Genomic DNA, 26,088 nt, shown 5'->3' with positions numbered 1-26,088 from the left:
ATACACCTTCTAAGAATTCACAAGTTTGCTCTCTTCATTTTCAAGTCGATGATTTTGTTACAGAAAGTCGATATAAGCTCTGGAAGAGTAAAAAAACAAAATTATAATCGTTGGATCTCGTCTCTTGTAATGGAAGAATCCTTCATTGTGCAGATGCCCCTTCACATCAAGGTCTGTGATAGTGACTTTTGACCTCGTGAATAGTCGTATCTATGCTCAAAAATACATAAATTCCTCCAGATCTTCTACGGAATCATCTTATACTTCTAAATATATGAACTATGGAGTTACATAAAACGACATAATAATCGACTGCAAGATTCAGCGAGGAACAAAGAGAGTCCACTGCTCCTTCATTTAAGTTCTTGTATCTTTTTCTTCCTAAGTCCACTCTGCCTTGTCTCCTGCTCTAAGAACTCTATTTCATTGACAAGTGTTCTTGATGGAAATAACGGAAAAATAACTCATCTCAATCACATTGATATCAATTCAATTTATAAGTTGGAGTTTGAGGTGAATGGTCTTTATGGATAATTAAATAACTTGGACACTATAAGCCTTATTTCTAATGAGGGATTTCTTTTGGAATTGTAAGTTTCTTTTGTGATTGGAAAACAAGTGGAAGATGGTGCTAGACTCACCTCTCTTTTCTCGATAGTTTTGTATGGAAATCATATTCTATTTTGCTATAACATATAAATATCTTGTATCAAATCATCCTATATTGATATTTCTAAAGTGAAGAGTTATATAAAGAAAAATAGAATGGAAAATACAGTGAGGAACAAAGAAATCTCTCATTCTCCACCCACAAATCCTTCATTGGAACTCTATTGTTCAATCCTCCTATAGTCAACTCTGCTTAAACTCATACTTTAAGTAAACTCTTTCCTTGATAAGAGTCCTTTAGTTTCCTTAATGCACGAATCACAACTATATAGTCTTTATCGCAAATATCAATTCCATTTATTAGTTTGAATTCGTGATGTACTGCAAATATGGACAATTATACATTTCAAGTTTCACTTCCTATTTCATTAGTACTCGTAAGTCTATTTTGCCTTTGGAAAACAAGTGGAATATTATTTTAAACCCTCAAAGATAATATGCTCCTCTTTTCTCCATATTTTAGTCTGCAATACTATTTCTATTGGAATACATTAATTTCGTTGCAATTCCCAAACTTATTGACTCAGGAATCTTCTTGTTAGCATATTGGAATATTACTCTCACGAAGATCTAGGATCTTTACAAAAATAAATAAATTACTAAATGTGTGCCATACGAGCTAATTACTTGTTGTTTGATAGAAGACAATATAGTTAAAATGTATCAAAGTAATAATACGATTGTTTGAGTATTAATTGAACAAATAAAAATAATAAGAACATCAATTGTATTCTCTAAATTTAAATTCCCTATTTATGAGTTCTCCGTTATGTGACGTTTTCACCTTGTAACGTGTTTGCCCTGTCCTGCTTTTGCATTGCGACATTTTCGGCTTGGATAATAATAAAGTAAATATTACTTATAATATGTTTGCTTTTTATAATTTTTATCGCTGTATTCGAGTTTTTGAGAAATTAGAAACAAAAAAAAAGTAAACAAAACGCAATTGTTCAAACTTAAATACGTAGGTTTCAATGCATTTGGAAGGAATCACGGAATTACAACTGCTGCGATCCGTTGTGAAGAATAATTGTATTCGTATTCCGTTCATTTCTTCATCAAAAGACCGTGAAAAGATGTTATGTTTACTTTCATCAAGGATTGTACTCGTACTAGAGTTATAGTCATAGATCAAGATTTGGACCTCGTCCATGAACATCTACATGAATTTGTGTTTATATTAAATATCAGTTAATTATTTTATGTGTATTTTGTTTTTATGTGTGTACACCAACTCCTTAATTTTTGGCAATTATCCATATACCTATTACTGTGAGGATTTTTGGTTCCTAATGAATAGAAGAAAAACATAGTTTCGAGAACCTTCCGAAATAAAACATCGTTTGTAGTGGTTGATAAATACAAAACCCAATTTATATGTTGAGTTTTCAAGCTTTGACGATTCAATAGGATAAGGAGATCTTCAAAGTTTGAGGTTTAAATTTGGAATATATTTTATTATTAAAATTGGTTTTTTATTACAAATCGCTTTTAACGATTTTAAATATAATTTAATTGTTTAATTTATAATAATAACTATAACTATTATTCCACACTCTATTTAAAACTTATTAAAGCTCAGAAAGTCCATGCAAGTCCATACATTTTGTCCAAAACCTAAAGAGTGAATTAATCATTAATCTTAGCTCCACTTACCAAGAATAACATTATTGATGTAGGACTGAGAGTACATTTGCTAAGAAGATTCGATGGAATAAAGGATATGGAAGCTCCAGTGTCGATAAGAGCATAAATTATAAATTAGTATTCCGTCTATAAGTATTACATATCTTTGTATATGTTAAATATAATGTTATGATTAGTTTTTGTAAATATAAATTATATAAATAAAATAAAGTCACAATTTCCTATAAATTTTTAACAGAGTACAAATTAGTAATCAACTAATTGTAAATCAAAATTTAGAATATAAAACCTCAAAAGCACCTTCTAATTTTTTATTTTAACGTGTGTACCCCTTTTTCGGTAATTTGATTTTCCTGTTATGTATAGATGAAAGATATATTTGAAAAGGTTTAGTCTTCAAAGCCCTCTAGTAATTTGAAAATAACATATTATTTTTAATAGAAAATATATATTTCTAAAGGGATTGAGAAGTTTCAATTTTATAGTTATGGTGCTGAATTTCAAAAGTTTCATTAAGATTCCCTTATATGATACAATAAATTCTTATATTTTTAAAATTTACTTCTCTTTTTAAAATAAATGTTATTTATCATTACTCATTAGAAGTAAATCGCTCAATATAAACAAAATTCATCATCAAACCCCAAATAAAGACAACTCAAATTCTTTAAATGTATAATTGTGATGGATATTACCGAGGTTTGATTTAAAATAATGTCAAATTTAAAAATAAGACTTATATAGTCCGTTCAAGGACTTTATGGCAAAAAAAATTTGATTGGCTGTCTCCATTAAGTCGAGCTACCCAAAATCTACATTGTACAACAGGGTGTTACAATTATTACATAACGAAACCTTTTATCTAAAAAGAAACAGGAAAAAGGTCCAAGTTGGAAGATATTTTCCCCTACTAATTATTATTCAATGAATATGGGGAATTGTTCACAGCTTACAAAAACTAGTTCAAGTTCAACCAATCAGCGTTCAGAACACTTATTAGGAGAAACCCCGACTACCTTTTTGAAATAAAAAAGATGCACGTTATTTTCCTTTCATCTACATTCATAAGTTTACTTAATAATATTATTTAAAGCAGCTGAGTCTACGTAATATAAACTCAAAAAAGATATTACATAGGATTTTGATGCTATTTTTTTTTTTTTGGTAGAATATTTCAAAATATCAATCGAATTCATATACTTATGAGGATATTTTTCAACTTGAAAAATAAAAACTAAGTCATAATAAGCCCATTTTTGCTCTAACTCCTCCAAAAACGCTTCAATGCGGTATTTCTTTGATCAAGCACGTTTATACGTCCTCAAAATACTATATTTAATTATGAAAACATAAATTTTATATTTTTGAAAAAAAATGTGCTCATTTTAAGTCATTTTTCATTCTAATTCCTCGAAAAAAGCTTCAAATATACTTATATACGTCATTAAAGAGCTATATTTAATTACCTTGTATCAGAAAGGTACGACTTTTATACTTCAACAGAGGTGAGCAAGTCCATTTTAATTACATAAAAAAATTTGTGGAAAACGCTGGCCCGTATTTGTATTCGATTATAGGACCTTATTTAGAATTCGTACGCTTTCATATTCTGTTCGTTGATACTTATTTAGATAAAATTATCAATTTAATGTATAGAACAATTGATATCTATTCCCTATTTAAAACTTAAAGTTGCAACACAAATCCTATGTTTTTCAAATAGGAGTTGACCTTTTCCTTCTGACAGTCTTTGGACACTTTCATGTCTTCAAAGACGGGTAATCATTTTAAATTTATAGGCATATTTTGTTATAAGCTTCAAATAAACTATTAAAAATCCAAAAAAGTTTGGTTATCTTTGCTAGTTTATTATAAAATAATTATAGACTATGAGTCACTACCTATTTTGTCAAAATCTGTCTGTCTTGCCCAGCAGTCGGTCAATACATCAGATTGAAAATTTTAGCAAGCCCGATTACATGATGGTCAAACTTGGTCTTAGGTACGTAACTCAGAATTCTGAACAACTTTTATTTTATGTCTCTGTTTGTGAAATAAATATCCTGGTTATGCGTTTTTATTAGCAGACAGATATGGAAACTTATAAGTATTATAATATTATTAGAAGAATAACAAGGAAATATTTTAGAGGTGGATTTGGTCTAGGTCCGAGCCCGAAATCCTGCCATCCGAACCTTCCAATCCGACTTGATATCTCACGTTAAATATTTTCTGTAGTACTAGTCATTTTCGATATGCCCCCAAAAAAAAAAAATATGAGGATATTTTTGTTTTGTACAGAATATTCTTTCGTTTAGAAGAAAAATTTGAATGAGAAATTAAAAAAAAAAAAATCAAGTATTTTTTTTTTTTTTTTTTAAAAGTTTTTTTTTTTCAAAAATAAGCCTGGTTGTGTAATATTGACTTAATGGAATAGTTATAACATTCTGATGTTTTAAGTATATCTTAATCTCATGAGTATACATTGGAATACTTTTATTATTTGCAAGGTGGCCCGGAACGCGACACCTCATAGTCTGATCCATCTTTACGATATATGTACAAATTTTGAGACTCATAAATCCATTTTTATTTTAAAAATATTATTTTCTTTGTCAAGTTTTTTATTGTTTAAACAACAATTAAAGAGCTTCTTCTTTATTTTTTTAGACCATACCTTTTTTTATGTTAATACTTAAGTAATAGTCAAAGAATATCTGTGCAAATTATGAGCAGTATAATATAAAATTATAGTTGATTGATATAAAGAAGGGAATATATTAGAGGTGGATTCGGTCCAGGCCCGATCCCAAAATCCCGCCGTCCGAACCTTCCTACCCTATGTTTATTTCTCATTTAAAATAACTATTTTGCAACTAGTCATTTTCGATTCCCCTCCCCCCCCCCTCCATTGTAGAAATTTTTGTTTTATACCAGAATATTTTTTCGCTTGGAAGAAAATTTTTAATTAGAAATTTAAAAAAAAAATTAAAGATTTCTTAAGAAAAAAAATTATCCAACTGTTTGTGTGTATTATGTTTGATATGTTTCAACATTAAAATAATAACTAATTTATCATGTTTATGCTGTGACAATCCTAAGTAAACATATTTATTTTATCACAATGATGTAACTTTTATGATTATCTAAATTCATAATAGCAACTTTATCCCATGGGTATATATTTGATCTAAATTAGATGAAAATTACTCATTTTTTTTAAACATCCATAAGCCGAAAATAACGATCGAAATCACTAATTTGATGATACATATTTTATTCATAAACAAACTTTTTAAGGTCCGCTGAAAAATTATTTAAGATACTCAGAAATGGACTAATACCCACCATGATCAAAAGAAATAAAAAAGATTGTATTTCTTTGTAATTGAATGATAAACCTAGAGTTAAATAGACAAAACAGTTTTACAAATGCGAAACTTTTACAATAAAATACAGTTAAGAGAAATATAAGGCACCTGAAATCTTCGAGGGCTTTAAGTTGCCCCAACCATACGTACAAAAATTAACCAAATTAAATAATTATATGAGTGTCGAATAACTTCGTTTAGAGCCGTTTCTGCCGTTATTAAATAAGTATTTACCTTTATTCAATAAATAAATTAATTGATAGAATTAAATATTGACAAAGAAATTTACATTAATCATAGTTTCACAAGTTAATGAAGTTGGGAACGGATTTTCATTCTAAATTAAAATGAATGAATTTATAGAACTCTAATATTCATATTCTTTGATGAATATCACTGAAGACCATTAGTATTTATTACAAACATAGTTACATACTCAAATGTCATAGTATCATACTAGAAAAATACACTTACAAATTCGTTGAAAGTCCCTATAAGTCACTTTTTATGGTTCTCATAACATGGCTGGATACATTGGAAGTATGAATTCACAGTCGTCGATAAACAATGACGTAATGCAGTCTATTTAGCTCTCTTTGGACAAGAAAGAAGGTTTATGAAGAGACGATCACCATTGTTCTATTGCAATTTTAGATTGCTCCTACTGTACAAAGCTTTACAGTTTTCCTAGCACTCTCCAACGACTCTACCTTTGACTACCTACCCGAATCCTCTCAGTGGTTTGTCGCGGGTACAGCTAACCAAACTCTTCTTCAGACACATCCAGGATCATAACGAAGTGGAAATCACTGATCATGCCTAATATTGCTTAATATATATTATATTGGTGATAGGTATTATATCAGTTTAAAAGAATCTTGTCACTTTTTTCAATTAAACACTTCCCCCTTTTTTTCTCTCTTGCCATTTTTTTCTTGACATTTTTCCTAATTATCATTTCTAGGATATATGTTCAAATTTTTGAGACTCGTAAATCCATTTAAAAATATATATATATATATTATTTCGATATGAGGGAGTCTTTGTCAAGTTTTTTCTTGTTTAAACAACAATTAAAGAATTTCTTCTGCATTTTTTTAAAGCATACCTTTTTTTATAATAATACTTAATTGTCAAGTAATAGTCAAAGAAATTTTGAGACTTTTAGAGTCGTTTTTTATTAAAAAAATCCTTTCATAAGAAGGAGCTGTTCAAATTCAGAAAAATCGGTGAAACCTTCGGTATTAATGGGTTAATAAAAATGTGGAAACAACTGGAGACAAGATTAATCTATACTTGAATGTTGAGATCCCAAAAGTGGCATACATCAATAATGATGTTTGTTAGATTAAATGACTATTGTAATTTCTCATTTTCTGTAAAAAAATAAATATATATAGAATAATTGGATTGGATAATAATGATTGGAAATAATCCATTTTGAAGTATAAATTTCGAAAATAGATAGTGTTCCAAATTCAAGTAATAACTCTTTTCTAAATTTATCTATGCATAACTACCCTTAAATACTAACCAAATCAACATTAAAGATTGTGGAAAAACATTTTTAATCTGACGTAATAAATTATATTTTGACATTTTTCACGTCGTTACCTTAATCACAGAATTTTTTTTAGCGTATTTTGTGTTCAACTGTCGATGTTTCAGCTCCTTTACGCTAATATGTATTTTGAACGTTGATTGTGAAGGTGTGAACACTTTTTAACAATTATTGAACGATAATCGCATAGTTTGGATGAATTGGCGCAGAATTACAAACTACCAAATCATAGAGCCTTTTTTCTGTTTAGTTTAGGATTAAAGGTTGCAAGATAAAATAAAGGTAGCGACGTGATTTCATAAATACTTTTGCTATCTCTCATTAGATAAAAAAAAATATTGGCCCAATATCTTAGAAAATTCAGTTTCTCAACTTGTTTCTTGTACCAAGGGTGACATCTCAAACACCAAAATATTCAGTGTTTTTGTTGTCTGCTGTCGATGTTTCCGCTTCTTTTCTCCTAATCAGTCTTGTGAACATTGATTTGTTGAATTAAATTTAACTCCTTTTAAGCTGGGAATAATAATTCCATAGTTTTGAAGAATTGCTGTTTCTTTTCCCAGAAAAATTTGCATCCAGTTAAATTGAAATACCAGGCTATGCCATCATATAATCAGGATTGCTAGGATTTTCAATTTGATGTACAGTACCGACTCCTCGGCAAGACAGATATATGTGACGTCATAGAGTATAAACAGCAGTACTCTAACAGTAACTGTCAAGAAAGGCGATATAAACTGTTACTCTTGGTAACAGTTATACTCCTTGACGTTACTATTAAAAGGCATGGTAGACGTCAAACATTAGTCGGTAAAGCACTATGGTCAGTGATGAAAATCCGGTGTATTTTTTTAGGTGGCCCATTTTCTTGGAATTGGTGCTCTGAAGAATGAATTTTCTTTTCCTTAGCAGTAGTCATTATTATTTAATTCCTGAGTTGTCAATATCCTTCCCTAAATAGATTCAATTATATTCCAAACCTGATTGAACATTCGTGAGTGCTCATACAAGACCCTGAAGATATTGTTGAACTCAAAGTAGGGTTGGTGATTGACATCAGATTAATTCCAGCAAATGTCCTTGTTTAACCCTTTTATCCTTCCTTCCTTGCAACAGCTGATTGTAGTTGATCTAATGAAACGTCATGAACATTATTCTTTCTCTCCTCCAAAACATTCTTCTAATTGTCAGGGTTTGGGTTGATTTTTTTTTTTTAACATGGCCATTCTACACTAGATTTTCCTCACTGCTTATGGTACAACCTTGTATTTCTATTAACCTTGGGTTGCATGATAGAATAAAAGTAACGACATTCTAGATGTTGTACATAATTGTATTGTTAACATTAGGCGTGTCAAAGAAGTTGAAGGGGCACTCACTTCGTTCTCTGCAAGAAAGAAGGGAATTTATAAGTAATAGTTATATTATTAGGTATAAAATTTTGTCATTTTTTAAAGCATTTTATTGTTTAAATTTTCTCACATGGTTAAATTTTCCAACTATCGTTTGACGAAATTTCATGAATCTGACATAAACTATGTGATATTGTATGTCGGAGAGTCATAATATAGAATTAAAGAAGCTGAGAAAGTGAAATAGTAATTTCTGTCAGAAAAAGTTCAGATTACTCCGTCGCTGTCGAATAAATATAGCAAAGGACCGTTTTAAAGATTTTTTAGAATGGGGGGAGGAATAAGTATTGGATATTTTGGGGTCCCTTACTTGAGAACTTATCCCTATTTCACTGATCGGCAAAAAAATTTCAATTGTTTTATAAATACCTAATTTATCTAATTTACAAATGCACACTACTTACAATAATATAGCACGCTTTTCTTAGTGAGAATCCCTAGTGCATTAAATATATGAAAATTGGTAACGTTATAAGCAATTGTACTTTTACTCCTCCTAAATAGATTCCATTTTGAAAAAGTATCAAAATGAATAAGGAAGCACAATTTTAAAAAAAATGATCTAAGTGTTTGATTGAGCTTATCCCCATTTGAAGAAGCAAGAAGGTGAAAAAAAAAAAAAAAAAGCTCAAGAAGAGTGAAACCGAGTAAAAGGTCTCCCGAGGAGTACTAGAACTAAAAATTTAGGATCTCGAATCCGAGCATGGTGTCAAGTTTTAGACAAACAAAGACAAGGGAAGGTTTGATAAAAGATTGTACTTTTTTTTTTGACGTCATAAATGTATGATCCTTTTACCTTTGTTGCCTAGTTTTATTATATATCTAACCCTTAAATGCATTAAAATATGTAACTACATTGTTACACAATCCTTTTTCTATGTTGTAGATAAAAAAAAGGACATTTCAATAGAAAAACTTTTTATCTAAATATCCTACTTTGCTCGTATCTAATTGATCAAAAGAAAAATTAATTGTACAATTTTGAAACTTTATGGGTTTTTAGTGCATATTACTTCAATTTAGTTAAAATATCAGAGTCTATCATTGGTATCAAGTAGTTTTCAATCCAAGTCTGAAGTATGTTTCTATTCTTAAAGACATTTGATAAAGTTTCATTGGATATTTGTCCATTTTTTGTATTAAAAATATCAACTATGAGTTACCAAGATGGAGTCTCCTTCAAATTGATGCAATGATGCAATTTATGACTTGAGCAAAAATATTCTATAATCTTTTCCAAAAAAGAAATATATACATATATAATAATGTCTTCCTTTTAATATTGTCAATGATTTCTCTAAAAGTAACCCAACTTTCTACCAAAGAAAAATTTAGTAATGGTCTTGCAAGGGCACCGAGAATATCTGATTGAGAATCACTGTTCTAGATATTGATTAACATGACGATTTGATTACAAAGCATTTATGTATGTGATGTGTCAATATCAAATTGTTATATATAAATTTGAAGAAAAGTAACCTTCTTCTGAATGGAGAAATTAAGGTGATAAAAATGATTGATGAAAATATACCATTCAAAAACCATAAGGTTTTTACTAGCAATTTTTTTTTTTTTTTTACATTTTCTTTTTCAAAAGTCTATTACTAATCATAAAAAACAATAATCCATCATTAAAACATATGACAAAGAATGTATACGGAATATATATAAGACACATGATCCATTCAACATCAAATCAGTTCAGCAAGAATATTATAACACGAAAGATGCGATTTCAACATTTAATTCCTTTCCTTATATTCGGAATTTTCTCTACTCTAGTAGATGGGAGTGAAAATGAAGATAATAAAGATCATTCTACGGGCAAGAAGAAGGAAAAAGGTGCTGTTTTTAATTACATATTGTTAGAGATGTAAATTCTAATCATTTTCTCGTGAGTGATTTATACTTGATAACATCATCAATGTTTTTTTTTTCTTCTTTTTTACAAAGCTGTTGTCATTAATCTTTTATTTCTTGTGGAGTGAACATATAAGTAGAAAGTAAGTAGGTGTGGGGGTGCTCATGAATGACAAAGTAAAAAACTGAGGATTTTTGTAATTTTTTGTGAATATTTGTGCATTTTTGAAACTTTTTCCAAAAAAATTTTCCAAACAATTAAATGTTTGAAATTATTTTACAAAAAACTTTTTCTAAAAAAATTTAATATTGGATTTTTCTGTCAAAAGATTTAATATTTGAAATTTAATTCAATTTTTCTAATTTTTTTTCCCAAATAAAATTTTTCTATTTTTTTCCAAAAAATTCATTTCGAATGAATAGATATGGTTTTTTTTTTCTAAAAATTTTATAATTTTGATTTAATTACGTAATTTTTTTCAAAAAAATTAATTTTCTCTGTTTAGTTGTTGATTTTGATTTTTTTTTTCAAAAAATTTAATCTTTGAAATTTTTTTTCCAACTGCTGTGGATTTTTGTAATTTTTTGTGAATATTTGTGATTAATATTTAAAAAAAATTTCCAAAAAAATTAAATGTTTGAAATTATTTTACAAAAAGCTTAGTAATAATATTATTTTAAGATATTTTTAATATTTTTTTCCGCAAATTTAATTACTATTTTAAGCAGCATCTATAGTAGCATGATGTAGCTAATTCATTGAAACGTCATGACAGTTGAACTGCACTCCTTCAAAAGATTCTCCAAATTATCGAGGCTTCCCTGTAGATTTTCGGGGGGTTTATATACCGAAAATGCTTCGAATTTACAACTCTAATTATTGTCTCATAAATATAAAAGAACCAAGCAAGTCATTGGAGACTATCTTACAATGATTCATGGCTCTATCAAATTTTACATATAGAGAGCCAGAGAAGTTTCATTTTATATTTTTTAATTAACATGAATGTTGCAATTTTTTTTTGTTATTATCTTTTCAGTTTTCTCACTCTTCAGTGTAGTCCAGTTCAGAAATACAGTCTGCGCAATAGGTAGTGGAGCTTCCCGAATTCGGAATGGAACATGTTTAAAACAGAGTGAATGTGCTGATCGTGGAGGTTCTGGGAGAGCAAACTGTGCATCCGGGTACCCAAAATTCTTTAACAAAACGAATATTTTTGCATATTTTTGTTTCCTTTGTTTAGGTTTGGTGTATGTTGTTTCTTTGCCATTCAAACTTGCGGCTCTGTCGCAACAGAAAATTGCACTTATATTCAGTAAGAATACACTTTAATTTTGTCTAATATTTGATTGATAATATTAATTTCCAGAAACCCAGGATTTCCAACCCCTTACAGGGTCCTTACTCCCTGTTCATATACCATTCAAAGATGCTCTAACAACGTCTGTAGACTAAGGTAATTGAATCAAATAGTAATATTTAATAAAACCTTGTGAATTGGGTAACTTAGATTGGATTTTGAAATGTTTACAACATTTGAGCCAGCTGGAACAATAGAAACAGATGATGGAGGTGTTTGTAATCCACGATGGGATCAATTTTCAGTTCAAAATGTGAGAAAATTTATTTAACTTTTTAGTGTTCAACAATTTATTGATTATTACGATCTCTCTTCATTTACAGCTGAACACTGGTAATCCAATGAACTCTATTATACCCGTCATTTGTGGAGAAAACACTGGACAGCACAGTTGAGTATTTTTAACATGAGCAAGGGGGGAGAGGGGGGGGCATATCCTTTCAATATTTTCTGCAGTCCCAAAAACGTTTTTCCCAGATTTTTATATATATATTTTTTTTTAAATAAAAAAAAAAAAAAATTCTAAAAGTTCATAGCCAATCACAAAAAAAAAAAAAATCAAAATTAAATATTAATTATGTGGAAAAAAATTTCAAAAATCCACACTTGTTCACAAAAATTTCAAGAATAATATTATAATTATTAATTTAAAAAAAAAAAAGAATTTAAAAAAAAATTAAAAATCCATAGGTATTTATAATAAATTATTTTTTTTGAAAATTTTGATATTTAAGAGGGGCTACAGCCCCTTTCCAGCAGACGCCTCTCTAAGTTACATTATTGATTCAACTGTCTTGTTTCCTCTTTCTTCGAATCTTTTTATTCCTTTACAGTTTGAAAATCCTAACGGGGACTCTGATTTATAAAATAATAATTTGCTTTTTCTTTCGTTTTAATTTGTATATTTTATTATTTCTCTAGTTTATATTGACATTGGAAATCAGGATGGAGATTCTGCTTCATTGAATTTTGCCTTTAGGCAAGAGCAACGGGATAGAGTATGGGATATCAAAGTGACTCAAATTCCTTGCAACACAATAGATGAGTAAGATTAAAATTATTTGTGTGTAATTGGTTGACATATTTTTAATGACTTTTAATTTATAATCCTAGTCCCCCTGCAGGTTGTTTACAATATTTGAAGGGTACATCAGGACGTTTTACAACCTTCAACTTCAATATTCTTAGCTCTCAACACTTAGGAAATCAAAATTATCGAATTTGCATTCGTAGAGAACTGGGTAATTTTGTATAGGGTAGGGTTAAGTCAAATGGGCATATCTAGGGCGAAACAAATTTGAACAGAAATCTGGATAAGGAGAAAATCCCTAGTTATTGGTTTACATCACATGTAAACAGACTTATTTGAGTCAATTATAGGCCTTATATTCAAATTTATGGGATGAAGTAAGATGCTCCATAGTTTTAACTACATATAGTTTAAAATCTTTATTTTATTAAATAAAATAATATAGGCCTCGATATTGCTTTTCAAATTTAATTTACCTATTGATCTTTCTATTGTTATGACAATCAATCGGGCTATTTTAAGTGCAACGTGCAGCACTTACAAATAGGGCTAATACAAAAAATGAAAAATTAATTTATGGCCATGTTAAGTTTATATGTGATCTGACTTTGTTTGAAGTCACTCTTTAAAAAAAGCTATTGCTATAATTACTTAAATGATAAAAAGATATATGAAATACTACATATTCAAAAATGGATTCATTTTTGTAAATGTACTTCTACTCTAAAGGGTAAGCTGAAACATAATTAAATGTTATATCAAAATGAAGTTAAGAGTCTTGAAATGGAGATATGGTATATCTTTTTTATTATTAAAGTTATCCTTTTTTATGGGTACACCCATTTGATCCCAGTGTTGGATCAAACTAGAATGCCTGACTTTTTTCTTGAATTAAAATTTCCAGTGTTCTATTTATTTCCAAATAAATGCTGCCCATAGCTATAAGCCATTTGGTCAAAGGAAGACCATTTGATCAATATTTGTACAAAATAGTAGTCGTTACAAGACCTTTTTGTGCGCTACAGTGGCGTCCAAAGAATTATATTGGGGGGAGAGTAACTTGGTTTGTGGAACATTATGGGGAAATATTGAAAAATTAAATTGCAAAAAATAAAGAGCTATTCACAATACATAAAATATTTTGGGAAACATTTTAAAAATTATATTTTTCGAAAATCACAGGTATTCCTAGAGAAGGATATATGCAATATGTATATGTACTTCAAAGAAGATTCCTAGGTCAGAGGGAGTAAATGTAATTCTATAATGTTTACTTATACTTAATCAGTGCAACTCCATCTGACCAATTAAAGAAACATTAGAAAAAAGCTCAACCAATGTCTTTAAACGCAAAAATGCACCTGTTTGACTCCACTCTACCCTAATAACAAAAACTTATTAGTTTTTATTATAAATATCATGTGACATTATATATGAAAGGTCATTGTTGTATCCAATACATTCCTTGCGCTAATGAAGCAAATTCTTTCTCCATTGGAGGCACCAACTTAAAGAGTGCAGTGGATACAGATTGCAGCACTGATTACATCAACATTCCAAATGCTTCAAATACCTGTGGTGGAGCGAATTTATCCCAAAGGTTTTGCAGTAAAATGGGGATTTTGGGATTCTTTAATAATGCCAACGCCAATACTGAGGTTTGTTGTAAGTATAATTATTGATATTTACATAATTCGTTATTCATTAGTTTTGTTTTTTATAGCGTGTACGGCACCGTTCACTTTCGGAGTAATAACAGATATTACTAAAAATCCAAATGATGATCAAATGATCCAAAGAGGTACAGTTTCGAATTTTTTCATTCTAATAAATATTAAATTAAAAACTTTATTTCCTAGGAGTGTGCATGGATTATAGACAAATTCCTTGTGGAGGTGGTAATTAAATAATATTTTATAAATATTAGTCTATAACTATCTAAGCTGTTAAAACTGACAAAATTTCAAATAAAATAAATTTTAGAAATATGTAATCGTTAATTAATCATCTTGAATAAGGGAAAGCTAAGAAAATCTATCTTAAAAAAACATATCAATGTAAAAAAAAAATGATCACCTTAAATTAGGCTAAAATTGAATTTGCCCTAATTGAACATTTTTATGTGCTCATAAAAGACAGACAGTTGTTTTGAAGATTTGTTCTGGAGTTATAATTGTAAGTTCTTGTTGGACTTGGATTAGAATTGGAGATCGACATCGAAGTAATAATTATGTGCTTGTTTATTTCCTTCTCCCCTTGTCACAACTGTTTGTAGCTGGACCGAAAATGACGCCCTATGCAGTTTAGCTCCACGGAATATATTTTTTTTTATTTAAGGAAGGAATAGACAGTCTTGTAAAGAAAAATAATATGAAAAGCTTATTTGCGTTCAATGAATATATATAGGGATGGAAATACTGACGTAAAATGACGTTAGCGTAAAATGCACGTCTGAGACAATGTCTGAAAAGGGTAACATTGAGAGAATGTATATCTGCTGACAAATGACTAAGCTATAGTTAGTGATGAAAATTGTGTGTATAATAGCTATGTTAAACAAACCCAAAATAAACATGGTAACCCTCACAATTTGAGGAATATTTTGGAGGATATTAGTTATAATCAGGTGTGACAAGGGAGGAGAGGGGGAAGTTAATAAACAAGGAGATTGGAAAAAATTACTCCGATCTTTATCTCCGATTCTACTCTGAGTCGAAAAAGGACTTACAATTATAAATCCGGTACAAATCTTCAGGGTTACGCTCCGTCTTTTATGCGCACCCACGAATGTTCAATCAGGGTTTGAATATAATTGAATCTATTGTTGAAAGGATGTTCATTACTGAGGAATTAAATAATAATGACAACAGCTAAGGAAAACCAAATTGATACTACAGATTATCAATTCCAAAAAAACGGGGTAACTAAAAACTTCACCGGATTTACATCACTAGCTATAGTGCTTCTTGCTCGGTGATTTATAATAACTTTCTTAATTGTGAGGAAGTTAAATTATAAAGGGGAAGTTTTGTGGTAAGGTTACCAACAGATAAAATGAATTATAAAAAAGGTTACGGATAATTTCGTTGTGGGGTAAAATCATTGTGAACATTATTATTGTGTGAAAAAACCGTTGTGGATAAATTATCAGGATAATATCATTGTGAAGCAAAATCATTATTATAAGCTATATGATTGTGAGTAATTTCATTACAAGAGAATATTATCGTGTGTAATTTAGCCGCTTTGAGCATTTCTCTCTATCCTTCGACATAGATTATAATAAAAGTTGTATAAAGTAAGCACTTAACAACAGTGTTATATATTTTCTAGTTGCCAATCTTAGAATGTTTTATTGTTTTTTCCAAAGTTGTTATCATGATTTTTTTAATTTCTTGAAGGGAGAACTTTCAAGTATAAAATAATCACTATCCCAAGGAGGATTTATTGGGTAGTTATAAGTGAAAGTCCTTGTCAGATTAAGATTAGTAACAGAACAGACATCGATACTCTATTTTCTCCATTTCCACTAAAAATACTCGCATCAACACAATCAAGCTACTGTAAAAATAACAACTGCTAGTTAAAAATGGCAAAAACTTTGGTGAATAACTAAGCCGATGCTAAATAGGTGTGATTACCTTATATTTACGAGTGTTGGCATTTTCACATTGAAGTCGAAAACTTTTCTGACCACCCTTGTATATTGTTAGCTAGAGTTAAAAAATTAGCAAATAGTTTGTCGTTTTGAAATAATTTTAATTGGAGGACTTTCAGTTGTACTTTAAATTACGTATATTTAGCGAATTTCTAAGAATTCATTAAACAAATCATTTGATGAATAATAGTACAAAATCTCTAACATATATACAAGAACTGAAATTGTTAGAGAAAATAAATGGTCCTCAATATAACTATATAAATCTTAAAATATTTGAGTAAAGTGTAAACAGGTACATAGTCAAGAAAATATCTAAATATGTACAGAAATTGTGATGTATGTTAGATCAAATACAAAACGTATCAGTCAATAATAAAAGCAACAAGCGCATTAAACAAAGTTGGATATAACTAGTGCTATATAAAACAAATAATCAAGGTGCATTGAATTCCCCACTAGAGATCCTTTTTGCGATGACGAAACCTCAAATACAAGCCTTCCATTTACAGATTGTACACTTCTGAAGGTATTGACCAATGGATATTTAGTTTGTCTTGCCCTTAGTTCTCGAAATTGCTCCAGCTGCCTCTCAGAAATCCCAACTGTTTCCTAATAAGTAGAAAAAAATGAATATCATCTATTTCACATCACTGCCTCATCTCTTGAACTGTCGAAAAAAAAGAGATTCCCGCCAGGAAAGGAAACTACCTTCTCAATAATATTAAAAATAGTGTGGTGAAGACTAAAAACATTTCAGACTGGGTCTGGTCTACATCCGTTCTAAAAACTTTGAAGGTTCGGTCCTTGTTAACTTCAATCAACTGTATTTCTTCTGATAATACTAAGGGCTTAAAATTATAACTTCAAAGCAAATCCTCAGAGTTACTTTCCGTCTTTTATGAGCACACACGAATGTTAAATCAGGTTTTGAATTAATTGAATCTATTTAGGAAAGGATGTTCATTACTCAGGAATTAAGTAATAATTACGACAGCTAAGGAAAACCAAAGTCATACTACAAATTACCAATTCCAAAAATATAGGGGCAGCTAAAAAATTCACAGGATTTACATCACTAGATATAGTGCTTATTGCTCGGTGATGCGTTATAACTTTCAAAAAAGGGTGGAAGAATTATTAAGAGCATTCATTTTTTCATTCTTACCAAGATAATTTTTTTTACGCTCACCAAAATTAAGCCAATAATTACATCACTAATGGTAAACATGGGGATCTGAAACACATAAGAGAATTGACTGCCTCATACATAAATAAAAAGGGGAAGTTTATCTGTTTAGGTTACCAACAGATACAACTTTCAAGTGATCAGAGCTCGCCGGGAATCTCTTTTTCGTCAACTGTATAGCTATCTCATAACCTTATAAACGGTCCAAACTACGATTTGATCACAAAGGGGAGTAGTGAGAGACCCCATGTATCTATAAAATGACTGTTTATCTTGGGGTAACAAATTTCTAAGTGGAAATCCAGCAACATATGTAGTTTTCTCAGGATATTTGACTCGACTGAGTCCCTTCACAATTTCGTCGAAAGCTAAATTATCTTCCTCTTGCACTTCAAATAAAATCCCAAGAACTGCCAAAGTATCAAAAGATCCATTTCCTTTTTGTACCGCCTCCTCTAAATTGGTTCCATACTTGGAGTTGAAGTGCACCATGTGAAGCTCCAAGGGAAATGCCTCTTCATCAATTGTGTGCTCAGAGCCAAAGGTCGATGAATTGCCCCAATGAAAGTGTAGCTGAGCAAATTTATAAATACTATGAAGACCTCCGCCAATGATAAAAGGTGGAAAGGAAGAGTCTTTCATTTGAAAAAGCTTGACAGTATGTCCATTGTTAATTATTGAATATTTTGACGGTGTTTCACCATAGTTATGATATTCAAAGTCTTCATATTGAGTCTGAAAAGGAAAAAAAGTGAAGGAAATAATTTTTCCAAAGTAACTTTAAAATCAGAGATAAAAAACCTTGATTCCATTTTTCGGTAAATCAATTGGAGACTGTTGTCTACTGCCATAGCAATTGCTCTCAAAACTTGGTCCATCCTCACTTTCTAAATGTGAATAAATAAAAAATACGAGGTAATAAAGAATAGTCTGAATTTTATTGGAGAAAAATTCAACATAGATCCCGAATTCCCAGAGTATTCCCCCTTGATTATTTCCCTTCAAATAAAAACTTGAGTAAGTCTCTGGGCTATTGAGCCACTCCAACATTAAAATGGGCCTTTAGAAATATGAAACTTTATTTGCAACCAAAGTAGCTATTATATATTGTGAGCGGACAATTATAACTCTACAACACATCCCCAGGGTGGCTCTCAATTACACAAAAATGTTCAATCAAGTTTTGAATAGAATTGAATGCAGTCGAGAAGGAAGTTTACTACTCAAGATTAAAACAATAGCTGCAGAATATAAAGTTAATTCTTTAAATTACCAATTCGAGAAAACAGTAGAACTAAAAAATACACCGGATTTCCATCACTATACATAGTGCACTTATTAGTAGTGATGTAAATCGTTTGATTTTTTTTAATTAACACATTATTTGAAATTGGTAATCTGAAGAATGAATTTTCTTTTCTTTAGGAGTTGTCAATATTAAATATAGTTTAAATCCTTAGTAGTGAATATCCTTTCCTAAAAAAGTTCAATTATATTAAAAATCTGATTGAATATTCATAAGTGCTCATAAAGGACTGAGAGTAACTTCGAGGATTTGTTGAGGAATTATAATTGAAAGTCTTTCTTTGACTCAAAGTAGAATTTGGGGAAGTCAACAGAGATTTCCTTCTCCCCTTCCTCCCTTGTAACAGCTGATTGTAGCTTATATCCTCCAAAACATTCTTCCAATTGTCAGTTAGCATGTTGATTTTTGGTTTCTGTTTTTTTTTTTTTTTCTTAAATGTCCATTATACACCCGATTTTCATCACAACATTTTACGAATCTGGAATTAGTTTTTTAGATTACTATTATTTATCTCATTTAAAAGTTGAGTTTACCTAAAAATTATCATTGTAAACCCTTATAATTATCAGAATGTTGGAGAAGGGAGCACCTCAGTTGTCATAACGTTTTGATAAATTAGTTGCGAGGAGCTGGGAGATGAAGGAAATAAGTACAATTCTACTCAGAGTCGAACAAATAAACATAACTCCTCAACAAATCCTCAGTGTTAATCTTAATCATTCATGAACACATGTACTCGTGATTACTCTGTATACTTGAGATCTTGTTCCATTATGAGTGCAATAATAACATATAACATAATTCATACCTTGGAACGCCAGCCATGTTAAAACCCAAATTAATTATTGTTATTAAAACCATAGAACATGAAAATGACTATTAAACAATTGGACATTTGCAACCTTTTTTTAAAGTACAGGTAGTATTCAGAGCCATATTTCGATGTCAAATAACTATAATTCTCTTTTATAATAAATGTTCCAATGGTCTTTTTAGGGTAAAATAACTAAAAATGTGGTTTCGAGTCAACGAGCAAAAATACTGTTGAATAGTGTAATAATAACGAATTTGGAAAATTTAAAGATCACTCTTCTGGTTGCCAACAACCGAAAAACTTTAATGCTAAAAAATGCTTAAGATTTACAACCCTAGGTTTAGCAGAGATACTGTTTTTATAAAACAATATTGATAAAAAAACGCACCCTATTTTGTGACGTATTGATGACTATATATTTATATACTAAATGCATCTTCCTATCGTCAAATCTGCCTGGTATATGGCGTGGTAGAAAAAGTGATGATTGATTAAAGTAAAAAGCTATCCCTTAAATTCAATCTTTACTCTAACTTTAATTTGAGAATTTACAACAATCTAATGAAAATAAAAAAGAATTATAAGTAATGCTTACGAAAAGACCTCCAATACTTTGTGTTAGGAGTTTTTGAGAAAACCGTCCATAGTTGAAAATAAAGGATAAGAATGATAAAGAAAGTCCTCTTCATGGTCAAAAGGATTGTGAATAACTAAAGAAGATAATTAGAAAAACTATAAAGATTTGAAGAAGGAAATAACAAGAAAATCTTTATATGGCTTACTCAACACTCATTTTTATTCACATCGGAACAAGAAAAAGTGTTAACAATAATATGTCATATCCATATGTGGTGTGTGTAAGGAGCACCATCTCTATGATGAGTGCACGCATTTTTGGAAAATACATAGATTGACGTAAATAATCAATAATCGTTTATAGTATTGATAAATGGTACGTGGCTAAGAAAACTCTTTGAGTTCATCAGATTATGGTTAGTGATTTAATTAATTATTCAAGCAAAATACTTTATATTTGGCAATCTATCGCATGTATTCATGAGGAACGTTCATTTGCCAAGAAGAGTCCCTCTATTCGCCTCCTTGCCTCCGTTTTCCTGTTTCTTCGGAAAGAGTTCCTGGATGAGTTTCTACAAGCCCTTATCCTCATTCAGATGGTAATGTCAAAAAAGTTCAACCCTAGGAATCTGTATTTTTACCGACCAAGAACTAACTTACGAAAAAATGGAAGAGCTCATATCGTTTTAAATCAAAATCTTTTAAGAGCATAATAATTAGTAGTGACAAATGATAACCTTAAATAGTGTTCTCTGCATGACAATCATTTCGAGGAGCTTGAACGGTAGTGACCAAAAATTCTTCTTTTATATTATATACTTATAGAAATCTAAATACTAAGTTTATCAGAGCCCTCTGATCTCTTGTGCAATGGAAGGAAATATCGATGTTTTAATCGTTTGTTGTAAATTTAAAATCATTTTTGAATTTGTTACTCTTGACTTATACTTATGAATTTGACTATTATATTTTTCTTCGTAGAATGTGAATATGATAATACATATTCAGATGGTCTTTTTAATTTTATTTCTGTATATAGAAATTCATTTCAGTTTATTTATTGTTTTTGTATTGCTTTGAGAAATTTGTAACAAAAAAGTAAACCTGCTAGACAATCTTCATTAGCTATCATTTAGAGCCTGCCAGTAATTAATGTAATTATAATTGGCTCGTTATGACTTTTTGAATATAATTGGTTATATTCATAGCCTCAAATATTTGTTAATGTTAATTAAAACGTGGTTGTTATAAAAACAAAGCAAGTTGATCCGATCCAACTTTACTCCGAGAGGAACAATATTATCCGTTTACAATGCTTTTATAACTGAATTATATTATACAGTACTAGCACGAACACACTATCTTAAAGATAACCACTAAAAATAGCTTATTTATGTTAAAATTCTAAGCTAAAACGATTCACAATAAACTTTAATAGGTAAATTTATATTCTTAAACCTCCTTGTATACAACATTTTTTGTTGCTTCTGTCAAATATAATCAAACTTGGACTTTCTTTTGACACTCTTGAAAATGCAACAAATTTACACCCATGTGAAAATACTTATTTTGTTTAGTATAAAGTAATTTTTCAAATGTTTGACCCTGGGATTTATTTATTTTCATTTTCATTGCTAAATTGCCATGTTCCTTCTTCAACCATAAATATAATGAAATCACATACTAAGGTTAACTCGCTCATCCTCTTCCTAATTCCCTTTTCTACATACACACAACATTTCTTCCGCCTCATATCTGGATATCCGACCTTTTCATCATGACGTTGACACTTCATTGTGTGGATAAGGAAGAGCAAGAGATGGTTCGTAATTTTGTCAAATGTGATGCAATTGAAAATTAGGATCTCAAGAACTCTATAAAAAGAGAAGACCAGTCTCTAAGTGTTTTTTCCCTCCAATAAGTTAAATTTTGTAGGGATCCGTACTTTCCAAAGATTCTCTTGAAATGCATGGCTCTTGGAAATTTTTCTTGAATTGAATGACATAATGAATCTCTTTATTGAAGGGAATCATCTCATGCATGTGTGCCATATCATCTTTTCTTTTGTTGATGGGAATGTTCAAAAGTATCCTTGGTCGTTAAATATCTGGGAAATGGTCTTACTTTTAGGACACATAGATATTTTGATAATCCATCAAACAACTCTTACAATATATATATATATATCCTAAAAAATCCTTTAGACGATTGGACATAAACCATTGATAGTTCCATTTAAAAACATATGGAATGTGATCAAATGGAAAGAAAAGACTACAACGCTTGAGCCAGTTATGTTAAATACAATAGGGATGAATTTCAATTGTTGACGATGTACTTTTCGAAGGCTAAGTCCATTCCATATTAATATATTCAAAGAGAAAAGACTCATTTCCTCATATATATGTTTGATGAAACGGAGCAAATAAAGTTATATATTGTAATTAAATAAAAATATTTTTTTTAAAATATATTCTAGGAAACTTGCAAGAAAGGTTCCAATTTTACAGCATCACCTCTATACCATGAAATAATGCATAATATTTTTGATCATTATCTTGAAATTCAATATGTTAATATTTATGTGCTCATTGATTTAAGTTTATATTTTCATTTTGTCTTAACTGTTTAGCCATATAATATATTTGATATTTGATTAATTTACTACGATTTACACTTATTACAATGATATACTTCTAAATACCTAGGTATTTAGTAAAAACGTAAGATGTTGTTGACTATTCTCATTGTTCTAAGATTTATTCATAAGTTCCTTTGCTTTGTTCGAGAATGCCGCAGTAGTTGCAAGGTGTCAAAGTCTAAAATAATTCAGTATAATGCTTATTTTTCATAGTTTATACATTTTGTTATCCAATATTTCCCTAAAATATGTTTTCAACAGAAAAATCCAAAAGAATATTTTCACTAATTATAATATTTTAAAACTAATCGCGGAAGACGCCTATTAACTACGGGGTACAACACCTAGTATGATGTGAAATGAAAAGTGTTAATTAATTACTGGGGCGCTGCATTATTCAAAATGCTCGCTGGAATGGACAGTGTTATTCAATTCAAAACTATGGCTTCTCCTTTAAAAGTTGTCTAAAAACATCTTTTATCCCAATATCAAAGCCAGTCAGTTTTTGTTAAAAAATTGGCTACGAGACAGGCTCTGCATACTACTTTTGAAAGTGGATAACTATAATTAAATAAACAAGAAGGATTTTTTAGCTGAAATACTAAGTAACCCTCCTCATTTGCCCGGGCATGTCCTCTGTTTACATTCTGTCCAGAGCACCTTGGGATTTCCTTTTATAAATTCATGAGATGTTAGTTTTTGATGGGTTAAATTGATTTTCGGGAATAGGCCGGTTGGTCCTCTTAATAAAATCTTTTTGTATTCATTGCACCAAACTTCATAGAAGAAGTCATGTACTTTCTTCTTCGCGTAGCTTGGTGGCACTCCTCCACACTTAAGATTTTTACTCTCAGTACCATTCTTTGCAAGGTAATCTACAAATTCATTCCCTGTAATATCCAGGCTTGGACATTGAACGGAAAAACGAACGTTGTTCTCTGTTTTCGTTCATTTTTTGAAAGAATGACGGACGAACAGAAAAAAATGAACGATGAACGGAAAAAGAAAAAAAAAATGAACGCCGTTCATTTTCATATTATGCTTGTTGACTATTTTTTTAAAGATTACTACATCCTTTTTTTCTTGATTATGTGTATGATTATAATTATTATCTTTGATGATGGCTAAAATATAATTTACTTAGTCTAATTGTTTTTCAGTCCGTTGCTTTGTTTAATTGTATCATTCACTGGAAAATAAGTCATATCAAGATAGCCTTCCAAATTAAAAATATGGATCAAATAAATTGTATATTGGACGTTAATGAATTTATTTATCTATTAAATTTTAAAGTTTTTATTCATTCAAGTATATAAATTAAAACCCGACATTAGCACCTTCAATCTTTATTACTGTACAATATGAAAGTACTTTGTCTTAATTTTTAACATCTCCTTTTTTTTCAAAATTGTTAATTTTCTGTAGAGTGTGGGAAGATATTCCAATACTCGAATTTCATCTTATACAATTCAATTGCAGGCACTCTGTAATTCCTGAAAATGTAATTGAATTCTCTTAATATTTAAGAAAGTTGTGATGTTTTATTGAAATCTCATATTTTATAAAATCACAGATTTTGGTGTAGGAAATTCGAGTATACGAATATCTTCCTACGCTCCCCAGTCAAAAAATGAGAATTATTGAAAAAAAGAGAGGTTAAAGATTAAGACAAAGTACTTTCATATTTTGCAGTAATAAAGATTAAAGGTGCTAATGTCGGGTTGAAATTTATGTACTTCTCATTAAGAGATTAAATAAAAACTTCACAAGATACTAGCTAAATCCATTCTTTGAGTCCATTACATTCTATTTGTAATTTTGAAGGCTATCTTAAAATGCAATTTTTCCCCAGCAAATGGTGCAATTAAACGAAGCATTGGATTGAATTTTTTTAGACTGGGTGAAATATTAAGAATTTATCTACATTAAATATAAATAGGATGAATTTGATTTTCCCCATTTAAGTAATAAAATCCAGCATTTCCATGGGGATTCCCAAAACACTCTATGCTTCCGTGCACACTTCCTCCAAGTTTTTTCCTGTCCATAAATCGGCATTTTGTAACATACTAACTATATTTGCTCTATGTTTGGAGAAAGTATGATATATAATTTAGTATTTACACTTACGTATAGATTTTCATTCTGAACTCCAATCCAATGTAATTGATTGGAGCTCCAAAAAACTATGAAATCAACCCGTCGTATATTTGGGAACTGCCCAAATATAATTATTTAATATACTTAGAGGGGGACATATGTTTTTAAGGTCCAGTAGCATAAACAGATTGATGAATGGGCCTAGCATGGCGTGGAAGATTTATTATAGTAATATCAAATTCAAATCATTTGTCATAAAATATATTTTGCAGTCACGAGTCTTTGAGTACATAATTGTAGTCGATTTTATAGCTTTATCTTCGAAACTGTAATGTTGGAAAAATTTAGCCCGGCCCGAAAGTCGGGTTAGGTTCGGGGTAACCTTTTTTTCCTTTCTCATTTGCCTATAATGTCTATGCCATGGGTCAACCTTTTCAGTAAATAAGGTAACTCGGAAAAAATATGTCGGTTCAGCTATTTTTTAAAGGAGGGAGACTGTTGAAAATAAATTGGAGGTTGCGTTGAATAAAAGTACTACCTCTATTTTGAGGCTATTAAAAAAAACAGTTTGAAGAAATTTTATAAAATTGAAAGTATCATTTTAGAACCCTTGGGATTGCCTGCTTTGTTTTTAGTAAGCTACGCCCTTGAGGCTCATTTTTATGTATTAGGAAACAAAAAGGGCGTTATATATTTGTGAGTATTTTTTTAGGTGGGACTTTCTATACTAGATAAAAATTAAATGAATGGATATAAATTCAAAGATGAACGAATGAACGGTGAAAACGGAAAGTTTATACAAAATGAACGATTCAACAGAAAAAGTGTGAACGGGTACAAGCCTGGTAATATCAAAATGAACTTTGCACCAATGTATATTTTTCTCACTCCTA

General features: G+C 30.0%; 2 protein-coding genes across 2 annotated transcripts; one reads left to right on the top strand and one right to left on the bottom strand.

The window, feature by feature from the left end:
• Positions 1-10,359: 10,359 nt before the first annotated feature.
• Positions 10,360-14,897, top strand: LOC121123221 (uncharacterized). The gene is made up of 11 exons (XM_040718351.2): positions 10,360-10,502; positions 11,561-11,705; positions 11,765-11,836; positions 11,891-11,977; positions 12,032-12,134; positions 12,205-12,271; positions 12,803-12,926; positions 12,995-13,122; positions 14,352-14,576; positions 14,635-14,712; positions 14,771-14,897. The coding sequence occupies exons 1-11, from the start codon at positions 10,388-10,390 to the stop codon at positions 14,815-14,817; spliced, it is 1,191 nt and encodes a 396-aa protein (XP_040574285.1). The 5' UTR covers positions 10,360-10,387; the 3' UTR covers positions 14,818-14,897.
• A 1,923-nt stretch (positions 14,898-16,820) lies between these two features.
• On the bottom strand, positions 16,821-20,634 carry LOC121123219 (putative carbonic anhydrase 3). Its single transcript, XM_040718349.2, is given in 5 exon segments — positions 16,821-17,043; positions 17,046-17,181; positions 17,951-18,493; positions 18,560-18,645; positions 20,474-20,634. Coding segments are annotated over 5 exon segments (897 nt in total). The 5' UTR covers positions 20,568-20,634; the 3' UTR covers positions 16,821-17,005.
• Positions 20,635-26,088: the final 5,454 nt, after the last annotated feature.

This window comes from Lepeophtheirus salmonis, chromosome 8, assembly GCF_016086655.4.
Source record: "Lepeophtheirus salmonis chromosome 8, UVic_Lsal_1.4, whole genome shotgun sequence".
In the NCBI taxonomy this organism is placed as follows: Eukaryota; Metazoa; Arthropoda; class Copepoda; order Siphonostomatoida; family Caligidae; genus Lepeophtheirus; species Lepeophtheirus salmonis.
Note: the sequence above shows the minus strand (reverse complement) of the source record. Positions and strands in the feature narration are given on the sequence as shown.

Excerpts from the sequence above, each read along its gene's own strand:
- LOC121123221 (XM_040718351.2), top strand. The coding sequence starts at position 10,388 with ATGCGATTTCAACATTTAATTCCTTTCCTTATATTCGGAATTTTCTCT. Across the intron at positions 11,978-12,031 it reads AACAACGTCTGTAGACTAAG|ATTGGATTTTGAAATGTTTA; the intron begins GTAATTGAATCA and ends TGGGTAACTTAG. Across the intron at positions 12,272-12,802 it reads AGAAAACACTGGACAGCACA|TTTATATTGACATTGGAAAT; the intron begins GTTGAGTATTTT and ends TTATTTCTCTAG.